The following is a 12450-nucleotide window of genomic DNA, read 5'->3' as shown; positions in this document are numbered from 1 at the left end:
AAAACACGTGGCTGAGCTTTTTTTTAATGTAATTTTGTATGGGATAAACATTGGAAACGCTTTGTAGCTTCTGCATAGTATCGAATTCCTGTAGAGAATTGAGTAGTGGAAAAAATAAATGTTTCGAGTTGTTTACTTTTTCGTCCAACAGATAGTTCTGGGATAAATTAGGACTTAACGTTAATTTAAAACTAAATCATCTGATTACGACACATGAATTTTTCAACCATCTTTACATACAATTGTTGTCAAAACTTAACCTTTAAAAGAATATGTAATGAATTGTAGGAAAAAATAACATTTTTAAGGAATAAGATCTGAATTTTCATCAACTCTGATAGTTTGAAACACACTTATAAAACGAGTTTGCCCAATGAAATATCATAGTTTCTGTATCAGGTTTCACTCGTCCAGGATAACGCGAAGAATGGTTTCCTTGCGTACGAGCAGCTACCAGAAGCTCTATCTCACTTATCACATATTTCTTTATGTACTCAGTACAGCACCCAAACTTTTCGACACAAATATGTTTATCGTCTGCCAATGTCTCAAACTTTTTCATTCGTATAAAATCAACACTGATACAGTTGATGAAAGCATATGCTGCAACTGCAACTCCATACAATTTTCTTCGAATTCTTCTTCACATTTTTAAAGATGTACTTCATCAAATGACAGTTTAGAACAATCGAAATAATTCTAAATGTATTTAGGTAGCACTATATATTAGTATTCGATTTTCAAACGAGTTGAATCGGAAGCCTGGCAATATATTTAACCCCGGTCATCTCCAAGAATGAAAAAAAAAACACAAGAACGTTTTCCGAGACACTGAGAACGATCGCGTTGATTCCTTATCACCGGAATTCGTTGAACACATGACATCATCTTTTGGTTTTATTCAACATACCACTGCTGCTAGCCAATCAAATTCACTCATTCGTTTCCAATTACACTTTTCATTTATTTTCAATTATAACTTTTAATGTGGAAATCATAGTTTCCTACTTTGTGCAAAAAAAGAATACTAACATGCCGTTGAGATAATCCACACGTGGGACGCCATTTTCCCAAACTATCCCCAACAAACTGGCGTTCGAACGTTCGAACGGAAACTGTTTTTCACTAGCAGAAAACCGTTGAGCTCTGTTGCTGCAAATTTTCCATTGGATTTTTCCACCAAACTACTGTTCAATCACTTAGATATATCCTTTCCGGAATCACTGCCTATCACTTTATTTACGCCCGAGAATAAATGAGCTACCGATCGCGCCGCCGTTAGAACCGAAACTGAGCAGATCCCTCTCGATCCGGCCGTTTTTATCAGCATCGAACTCAGAAAATTTGCCATTCAAAATTCATCCATATGTACATCAACGGACGTCTGGAACATCTCGGATGGAACAACAATTAGCATTGCATATATGTTAGCAGGAGATGTGTTGTTTCTGCTCGATTCGGAAAACAGGCGCACATGTTCTCGGGATCGAGTATACTTTCCAGATGTTCGACAATCAGTTGGTGGAATAATTGATGCCGAAGCCCGAAGTTGTCCCGATATTGTCAGCCTAATTGACCGAGTATAGGAGGTCAACAAAAATTTTAATCAAATTTAAGGATATGTGGGTTTCTCTACATTCTGTCCGTGTTCTAGAAGTGAACCGAAAAAGTGCATAATCAGCTGGTATTTTAGGACATGCAGCACCCAGATGGATGTACCTACTGCAGAAAGCATATTTTAACATGTCATTGCAATATATCTTTTTCTAGTTGAACAACAATGTTGGCAGAGTAGAGTTCACTCACTTACGTTGATCCAAAAAACTCGGCAGAGATTTCAATTAGATTTCATCCAATTTCTAAGTTTGTCATGTTGAGCACCGTTGGAAACCTTCAATTCTTTAAAATTTTATGCTCAAAATATTCATCGGTGAACACATGGCTTTTAACCTCTTAGGGTGATTTGAATCATACGAAATGCATCTAAATCAAAAGCAGGCCTAGGCTGATGCCTTGAAAAAGCCGTGGGCTCAAACTTAAAATTGGGTCATTTGTCACATCCAAATCCTTCAAGCAGTAAACTTATTAAGGGAGTTAAAAGTTGGGTTCAAAAATCCTGACTCTTATAGTCATTTTGATAATATTGTTTAAGGATAATTATATGGGGAGAGCTTGTCATTCGATACACTTTAAAATTATCGTACATAGAGGGACCTAAATAGTTCTTTCTGATTGTCGAGATGCTTAAGGTCGATTACACTTTTGATATTATTCATTTCCCTTATAAAACGGAATGAATTTATGCCGACTTACTAATAGGTCCAAGTCTAGAAAGCAGGTAATATCAATGTTTGCACTCCGGTGACCTCTTTCCCCAGGCAAGATTTCTTACAGCAAATTTTACGAATCGCTTTTCAACAGCTTGCATTCGGTTTAAATATGTGTTCTCAGTACATGGGCCTCCAAACTAAAGGGTTTCCACGATGAAATTGTCCTTGAAATTGCTCTAACTTTTTAACCGTTGGGTAGAATTTAATGAAAATTTGGGTGGATTTAGTTCAAAGTGCACTGTTTACATACTGCAAGCTTTAAAGTCCTGTGTTCGCACTGGCGATATGAGGCCCCGTCCCTCAGGCCAATTTTAAACCCAAAATACAACAACAACAACAAAGACCTGTGATCAAAATTCGCGGAAATAGAGTCGAAACAACAACTCGTGCGTCACAAGAACAAGGATCTTCGCAACGTTGGGAATAGCGAATTACATGGTGTCGCGAGAGATTAAGCGGTTCGAGGACCACCAATCGGAAGCCCAGAGGTGAAGGGAAAAGTATTCCATACAACAAAATTTACAACCGGGTAGTTGGGGCCTTCAACCGAAACCCGAACGGCTTCGTTCGGGATGTGGCTAAGAAGCTGCACCTAAGCCGAAGTTTTGTCCAGATGGCCAAAACTAAGGTTGAGCTTCGAACGTTCAAAGTACAAAAGTCCCCTAATCGCGACGAGAAACAGAACAAGTCCGCCAAAACCCGTGCCAGCAAGTTGAACCTCAACATGCTGACGAAAGTTGAATGCTGCATCATGGACGACGAAACATATGTGAAGGCAGACTTCATACAGATCCCCGACAACCTGTTTTTCACGGCCAAGGATAAGTTCAGCGTTCGGGAGTATGTCCGCACTCAGAAGATGTCCAAATTTGCGGATAGATTGTTGGTTTGGCAACCCATCAGCACGTGTGGGAAGCGAAGTGCACCTTTCGTGACCCAGGACACGATGAACGGACAGGTGTACAATGTAAGAGTGCCTCCAGAAGCGGCTGCTTCCTCTCCTGAAGGCCCACAACGTCCTAACAATCTTCTTGCCGGATTTGGCCTCATGCCACTACTCAAAGGACGTACTGAAGTGGTATGCGGACAATAACGTCAATTTCGTGCCGAAAATGTTCAACCCTCCCCACACTCCGTAGCTCCAGCCCATCGAGAAGTACTGGGCGATTATGAAGCAGCACCTTTTTAACGACCTAAGGTAGTGAAGACAGTCGGTAAAATGAAGTTTAATAGTTATTTTTCATTTCCTGAAAATTTGATAGCAATCAGATGAAAACCTGAATTTTGCGAATCAATTTTGTGTGTGGCAATTTCATCGTGGACACCCTTTATGCTCGCGAAGTTGCCCTTGATCGATAGCTGCACTGATCGTAGCCTGGGCGAAGTGTCGCCATGATGAATCCGCTGCAGACCGCCTGGTCAGCAGAAGATGTTTTGCATCCTGCTGTCGATGGTGCGATCGACAGATGTGTTGATTGCCTGGGCGAAGGGTCGCCATGATGAAAATGTGTCGAAAAACCAGCTATCGATAGCTGCGTTGATTGATGCCTGAGCAAAGTGTTCCCATGGGGTGACCTGATGATGGCCGCTTGTCAGCAGAATATGTGCCGGATGTCACCATGATCCAGCTGGTTGGTGTTCTCAGACTCTGAAGACGCCTTCAATGCGGACCTGGGTGGCCGCCTCTTCAAGTTTCCGTAGCCGCTTCTGACAACGTTTCCACACAACTATTATCGCGCCTATGAGGATGGCCGCGACAAGCGAACAAATACGAGACCACGTCATGTACGGTTATCGAAGTCTTGACCCTTGTAGAATCTGCAAAGGGCCACATGTCGATGCTTGTGCGGATTTTTATTGATCGTTGGTGGTCTGATATTGCCGATTCAGAATTTTTGTATTTGGGAATCGATTCTCAAGTACCTTGCGGTGCAGGTGAATTCAATCAGGTTAATAGGGTTAACATTGTGAAAGATATTGTTGAAATATTTTGAAATATTTACTTCCAGCTTGGTTCTGACCATAAACTCAGTAACAAATTTAAATAATTTTGGTGTTTTCTACAATCGTCTGTCCGTTTAACTCGCAAAAATAGTTTCACGTGACGTCTGCTTGAATCAGTACGAATTAATCCGGCAAGTTTTCATCACAAGAGTAAGAAGCAACAGTTCTAAATTACTACTTTGAGGCACTTGAGAAGATTCTTCAAAGGGTTAGGAGCACACAGACTTGAAAGACAGGTGCTGCTGTTTATCCACCGGATCGGACTTGATCCAAGGCAAGATGTATATAAGGTACACCGGGGCAAGTGCAAACGGTTTTCACCATAGTTCAACTTTCACATGTCCTAGAAAAATATGTAAATCTTCAAAAATTATCAATTATCGTTCGTTGCATCATTAAAATGGTTCTCAACAAATTCCCGTTGAAAGTGAAAAATTAAAAAATGTTGGTAAAAAGTAACGGAACTTTTGTGAAAAAATTTCAAAACTTGCACTTGCCCCGTTTATGGGGGCAAGTGCAAACGCAATGCTTTTCCCAAACTTATTCAAAGATGCGTCAGTGTATTGTTACTAAAACGAGTTTAATACATGTTCCGGTATGTTTTATCAACTTTTTTTGATGTATTTGCTGTTTTTCTGCAATATTAATTACTTTTTTGAACCTCAGTTTTGATGACTGTTGTTTGAAGCAAAAGACCTCCATTTGCCAAGGCATTACGGAATTTTGAATATCCGCTTCAGATACAACACTTTGGATACCCTTTCTGACCACTCTAATATAATGCTGAACCATTTTTGAGATGGTTTTTTTTAATGTCTGATGTTACATGGCTTAAAGGTGCATTTGCACTTACCCCGGTGTGGTAGGTATGTCTAGGAGAGCGAATTAAAATTAAAGTAATTAGTATAAGGTTTTCAGAACAGCTTTAAAATTAAACCTTTTATACAAAATGCTTTTAAATGTTAATTTTAACTGGAATAGTTTGCTGCGTAAACAAGGTTATATTAATTTGTATTTAGTTCATTGCCAAAAGTATGAAATCGCTTTTAAATTTTACTTACATGATTACTTATAAACAAGCGTGTGAATAGAAGTGATGGATGAATGGAATGGATGAACATGAGTGGCGCTTTTAAGCAAAATGAATTGAGTGAGAAAGAAAGAGAGAGTACATTTGAAAGAAAAGGAGAGTCCATTGATGGAAAATAGATTGGCGAATGAACTTTTTATGTGGATCATTCTCTAATCCAAATTTGAAGCGTAAAGGTGGTACATATTTTCCTAGCCAGAGATAAAGTGTAGTGATAGGAAAATGTGAACTGTAGTCTGAAGGAGATTGAAGCAGCACTTTCAAAGAAAGTTACCACACCCGGTAGTGTCGTTTGCACTTGCCCCGCAGTGTGGGTTGACAGGAGTGAATATTATTTTCACAATTTTCAGGGTATACTGAAAATTTTTCATACATTTTCTGCTTCACTTGAATATCAGTCCCAAACACTCACCTTTCAACGAAAAATCGGATTTGAATGCCCTTTTTTGTAGCCAAAAAAAGCAAAACAAAAACACACTTTTCATGTCTAGTACGGACTTGAATTCGTGTATAATCAAACAGTGCCGTGTTTTTAGTGAATAATTAAAAGAAGGTTTAGTTTATCTATGTCAGATTGTTGGTTTGGACAACAACAACAACTTCTAGAAGAAGAAATATTTTTTAATTTTTTTGTAACAGAGGAAAGTTGATCGATTGCACTTGCCCCGAGTTTGCACTTGCCCCGGTGTACCTTAATGCAATAACAAATCTCGCTGATGCATCCAAAATTCTGTTGATTCCTGCCATAGGAAAGTGTATTAGAGACATTTTTCAACATAAGCGATCGTATTCGCTAGTACAACTGACCCGTTCAAGAAACTAGGTGTTTTTTTATTAGTTGATCACCAAGGTAGTAAAACCTTTTCACGGATTGCATTCCAAGGCACGGCGAGCCACCGCGTCAACCAGTACGCTACTCTGGTCCATGGGTGCAATCGGTCGACTCTAGATACTATGTACCCCTACGCCATAAAGTCCACCTGGGGCCTCTGGTCATAATTCCCATTCGGACCTGCATCGAAGTCTATACACGAGATGGGAGACCTAGTCCGTGCTAAAACACTCATCCGCTTACTCAGTTTCAAGTCCAAACTCCAGCAAATATACCCTGCCTCTTGTTATGATTCCGCCTCCTCTAACGACTCGAGACCTTGGGTCCGCTTGGTTTGACTCGAGGCCCTCTCCTCTTTGCCCGTCCGTATGCCGAATCGAGAGCAGCTTATCCTGGACATGCGCCTGCACAGCACACATCCGGGGCTTTACGAAACTACTCGAATGATTCCCGGCGAAGACGTCATCCTACAACGACTCGAGTGACTTACCCGCCGACGACGTGGAGTCACTTCACCCGAGAGTATTCCACGGCGTGAATACTCTTCTCCCTATGAGTTCAACTGCGAAGAAAGCAGTGATTGAATTTTGCTGAGCATGAATTGATCAACCTTCTCTCGCTCACTGCTTTACTCGGAAGCAAAGGTTGCTTTGAGGCAGCGAAAACGACAAAACCGATGATGCATACGCTCTCAATATGGCCCGCCTTCAAGAAGCAGTATACATTCGAGGCAGCGAATCCAAAAAAACAAACGAATGGCTCTCACTCATCTCCTGTTACATTCTTGAGGGAACCGAATTCAAAAGGCAGAGCAAACCCGAGTCTCTTCGTTTGTGCCTGGATCGAATACCCGAGGTTTTTCTGCTATTGCTATTATTGCACAGCAACCGCACGCAGGCAGCTAGTTTTTTCGTTTCTTTTTCCTCCCCCCTCTTTGCACTATACGTTGCGGGCCGTGCAACGCAATAAGTTCGGTTGTTTTTGTTGTTGCCTCAACCTTTGCGGCGAGGTTGAGGATGTTCTCCTCAACGACAGCTGTCGGCTGGAGTTATTCAAATTCAACAACGTAAATGAGTATGTGCGCCTCGTCTTCTTCATGCATCATGTAGCAACCGAACGTTGAGAGAGTTCGTTCGGGGCAGCAAACGGATAGTGTCTCTCAGAGCAGATCCTCCTCATGGGGGGAGGTTTGAATGAATGTATATGTATCGTCTCCTGTATAGCTATGCGAGGCCTCAAAGTGTGTATTTTGAATGCCTCTGATGAGAAAATTGGTGAGGATTTCAATCACTGGAAGAAAGTAAAATCTTATCTCCGCAGCTTCCGTGGTAGGAAGCGCGTTCTACTCAGATACTCCGCGGCGGTGGAGGCAGCGATGCCACACATACCGATTTTCCGGTATTTATACCGATTTTTGAGCAAAATTTTGACCAAGAATCGGTATATACCGATTACCGATTTTTGGCAAAACATACCGATTTCATACCGATTTTTAAGATTTTAACTCAAAATTCATTTCACTTCAACATTTCCACTTCATTCAAGCTATCCTCGTAAAGGTCCCGTAGAAAGAAGACAAAGTTCGGTAGCTGGCGTGGCTTAACTTTTATCTGTACAACTTTTAAAGTATTCTGCAAAGATTTCCACGGCTCACTCTCATAATTCGTTCAGTTGTTCGCGATGTTTTGTGCCTTTGTTCTGTCAAATGATGCACTATTATTTTTAATTTTAATTTATTGATTAGATCCTAGGCTTTAGCCCTTTATCTTATTCTATAATATAATCACACTTAATAACTACAACACTAATTGTTAATTTGTAAAAGAGCACTGCACAATTCTACTTTTAATTTGTTCTCTGGTCATGCTTAGTTGAATAATATCGACGTTTGCGTTGTAAAATGCCATCATTCGGTACATCGGTTCGTTTCGAGCGTAATTCTGGATCCGATTAGCTAGTTGAAACGGCCTTACGCTTCGTAAACTGCTACGGCCTTCGTACGGAGATATAAGAGATAATAAATATGGCGAATAATGTCTTCCACAGATTAAATCCTTTAAAAACAGTGCGTCGATCGATTTTCTTCGGGTTTCCAGCGTATCCAAACCTACCAGCATGCACAAGACTCGATACTCCGGCATTTCTGCTTGCCAACCAATGTTTCTCAAAGCGTATTTCAAGAACTTCTTCTGAACTCTCTCTAGTCGGTTGTTGTGTATGTTGTAATACGGTCGCCACACAATGCCAGCATATTCAATGACGGTCCTAACTAATCCAGTGTAGATTGAGACAATCGTATAGGGATTATCCAGCTCGTGACAGATTCTACTAACCATTCCGAACATAGAATTGGCCTTTGCTACAACTTTTTCGATGTGTTTTGAAAAAGTTAACTCCGCGTCCAACTCCACTCCTAAGTCTTTTACTGAGCTTTGCCGAGCAATGATGAAATCGTTTTCTAAGCGGTATTCATAAGTGATATTGCTTATTTTCCGGGAAAATGTTATCACGTTGCATTTCGAGGAATTGATCTTTAGGCCGAATCTACTGCAACACTCTGTGAATCTGTGCAAGGCGTTTTGCAGAGTCACGCAATCCTTCGGGTGACGAATAGGCAAAAACATTTTCAAATCGTCGGCATAAACCAGCACAAACACATCAGTCAGCACTTCAGGAAATTCGTTCATAACAGTGATGAAAAAAAGGGGTAAGGGGTATTATGGTATTCAACCTCAAAGCCAATGGACTAAGCGCAAGGCTGATATTTGACCTTCTGCGACTGCCAATAGAAGTTCCTTAAGGTCAACCTCAATTGACGATCGCATTAAAGCTCTTGTCTCGTGAGATGCTAACTTTTCAAGGAAATACATACACCATTTGAATATAATCATAATCCTTGTTCAACTCGTCGCCAGATGGGGTATGTCGAAATTTGAAGTGCAATCAGATACACGGTATGTAATATCATCGGTATAATCTTCAATCCTTCTGCATTTTGTTAGCCAAATAAATAACTAAATAAGTACCTAAACTGCAGAGATCGCAGAATAAAAGACCACGCCAGGCAAAACGGGTTTCAGTTATAGTAAAACTATGTCTTTTTTAATCTTTTTCGGAAGAACACCTTCTTTTAGAGCGCATCCCTCATTTATTTTCGCATACAATTCTTGGATTTTCATATGACTTATGCATGATTTTTCATAAAATTAAATAAATTTTTTATTGGCTATAAAAAATTGAAGCAACAACTCTCTCAACTTTCTGCAATCATTTCTTTTTCTAATCTCTAGAACTCATGTCTAATACTAAAAGCTGAATTGGCCAGATTGGCGAAAATCCATAAATAAAACGAAGACCATCAACTTGAGCCCATATATACCTCGAACGTCAAAAAGCCATTGGATTTGTAAGTGTTTACTAAATTGAAATTTCCTTTAGGTTGACCTGGTTCTATTATTGCCTTATCGAATTTATCAAATTTACATCCCACTTTAGCCAAACATCAAAGTCTCAAGTTTTTACTTAATTTATATGCCTAATCAATGTGTAAACTGAAGGTGCTCGCCATGCCCCTATTATTCTTATCAAACGGTAAATTTAAAAATAAATTTCCATTCAGTTATGAGCCCTGGAAAGAAATACTTATTTCGGATTTTCTGCTGAATTTTCATTTGTGATTTTTGCTTTCGTCAGCAAAAGCAGATATTTTCAAAATTGAAAAAAAAATATACAAGTCAAAACAAAAATAAAGTTCTGTTAAAAATTCAAAACTGTCATTTTGTGTAAACTAGTGTTACCTAGAACCAAGTTACAGAGAAAATGCAATAATAAATGCTAAAACGCATTTAGTCAGCTAGTTTTGAACTAAAAATGAACATTCATAAAAGTTATTAGACTTGCAGTTTATTGCAAGCTTCTGTTTAAAGAAAAATACGTTAGGAAGTTGAAAATGCATTTTTGCATTTTTGAAAATCCAATCCACTTCAAATACCGATTTTCATACCGATTTTTAGGATTTACATACCGATAAAAGATTTTTTTGGGTTTCAAAATACCGATAGAAATGTGGCATCACTGGGTGGAGGTATCCTACACAACGTTCGCGAGGTACCTAACAGCTCGGCATACGCAGAAAGTAGAGTCTTATCTTTGTATGCTCTACTGCTAGGATCAGATGCACACTACTCGAATGCCGCCGCCAGCCCGTGGCGTAGAGGATAGCCTTCAAGTCTTCTAAGCCAGCGGGTATGAGATCGAATCCCGGTCACGGCACATATAGTACACTTTCTGAGGGTTGGTGGTTTTAGCATTTGTAAGATGCTAGCCATCATATCCTCGAAAGATGTACGCTTAGAATTAAGAAAAGGGAATCTCTTCGAGGAAACATCAAGTTTCATTGAGATCCTGTATGTGTTTGTATTCGTTTTATGCCCCCCGCCGAAAGGGCATTCTACTCCGACGTGGTCCGGTCTTACACCTTCCTGGTACTGCATGAAGCCATCCGGGCCTACGTGTGTTTATTTTATTTATTTATAGTATTGCGTCTCGCGACATAACTTGATGAACATTACATTCGCCAGATTACGCTCCTCTTCGTCTAATTACCCAGCAAGTTTCCATTTTCAAATTCCCGGTTTTCTCAATTGAGATTTTATAATTTTTTCGGTTTGTAAATACACAAATAATAATGTTTATCGGGCTTGTTATACCAAAAAGGAAATATTTTTGAAAAATTAGATGTGAAAGTGCGAGAAGGCTTGAAATTTATTCAGATCACGGTGATATTTGTTGATATGTTTAAAGAAAATAAAGTTTTAGCAGGTTGAAATGCAAAAGACCCATTTCATGGAGCAAAATGGCGATTGCGATACTTGCAAAGTATCAGGTTCAAGTTTTGAAAACATTTCTCAGAAGGAATTTTTGCTTTTAAATTCTGATATTTTCTTTATAAATTATTATTGCAGGTGATACCAAAATATTCAAACGTGATTCCGTAACTCATACACTTATGGTCTGTTATTACAGAATCGCAGAAAACTTGGTATCTTGTCCCACCTTTTGTACATTCATTCATTAATGAACGAAATAACACGGAAGCCACCAAATTTGAAAAATTCCAGATTTTCAAGAGTTAAATATTGAGTTAATAGTAAACAACTATTTTCGAAACTATATAAGAAGATAGTTTTTTTCGATAGTTTTTGATAAATTTCGGTGTGTACAGTAAATACAAACATACATGTTCTATTACAAAGCAAAGCCCAAATTACGTTTCTATCAATTTACAAGGTTCCTTGTAATAAATTTAGATATTAAGAAAGAAAAAACCAAGAAATCATTGATTATAATGTTTTCTATACAAACATCCGTCAAAAAATGAATCAAATCCTTTATTGGGCGATAGTGAACCTCATTTTTTACCCGGCACGAGTTTTTATCGGGTTGATATATTTTGACGAAACTTGGCTAGAAACGGGATCATACATTTTTACATCTTTGGACTTAATTTCAATATTTTTCAATGAAAATTGACAGTGAATTACAGTGAATTTGGTGAAGCAATTCCAAATTTCCCTTTTTCACGGGAATAGCTGTATCTTTGTTTCCAATCATAGTATAGACTTCAAATTCCGTAGAGCGTTGGTTGGATTGTTGAACTAAATTGTGTGAAAATGATAAAATGAATGAAATTAAGAATTCAATAAGTTCATGTATGGAAAACACGATCCACAATTTTTTTTTCCCGGTTTTGATTCGAAATTCCCGGTTTTCCCGGTCCTATTTTCAATTCCCGGTTTTCCCGGTTCTCTGGCCACCCTGAATTACCTCACCTGTTGCACCCCTGCTCGTCTGGTGCCAACCGGATTGCTAGCTAATGTTCTGCAGGACCGTTGTCCGGCATTCTCGCCATCGGCAGATGATAATTTGCCGACTATGTCAATGTCGTCGGCAGAGCAGATAAGTTGACTGGTTCTGTTGAAAATCTGCATTTCGGGCACCGCTCGTCGAATAAAATCTTCTAGCTAGAGCCACGCTGTACATCATGCGGGATAGACCATCGTCTTGTCGAATCCCCCTGCGTGGTTTGAATGAACCCGACAATACACCCGAAAATCGCATACAACACTGTGTTCCATCCATCGTAGCCTTGATCAGTCTGGACAGTTTCCTGGAAAAGCCGTTCTCGGCCATGG

General features: G+C 39.4%; 1 protein-coding gene across 1 annotated transcript in view; it reads right to left on the bottom strand.

The window, feature by feature from the left end:
- Positions 1-12246, bottom strand: part of LOC129753941 (protein ABHD18-like) — a 22196-nt gene extending 9950 nt beyond the window's left edge. The window contains exon 1 of the mRNA XM_055749792.1: positions 12083-12246. Within this exon, the coding sequence (XP_055605767.1) occupies positions 12083-12246 (164 nt within the window). The remainder of the gene's footprint in view (positions 1-12082) is intronic.
- Between the last annotated feature and the right edge of the window lie 204 nt (positions 12247-12450).

This window comes from Uranotaenia lowii, chromosome 3 (genome assembly GCF_029784155.1).
Source record: "Uranotaenia lowii strain MFRU-FL chromosome 3, ASM2978415v1, whole genome shotgun sequence".
In the NCBI taxonomy this organism is placed as follows: domain Eukaryota; kingdom Metazoa; phylum Arthropoda; class Insecta; order Diptera; family Culicidae; genus Uranotaenia; species Uranotaenia lowii.
This window is presented reverse-complemented; position numbering and strand designations above follow the sequence as displayed.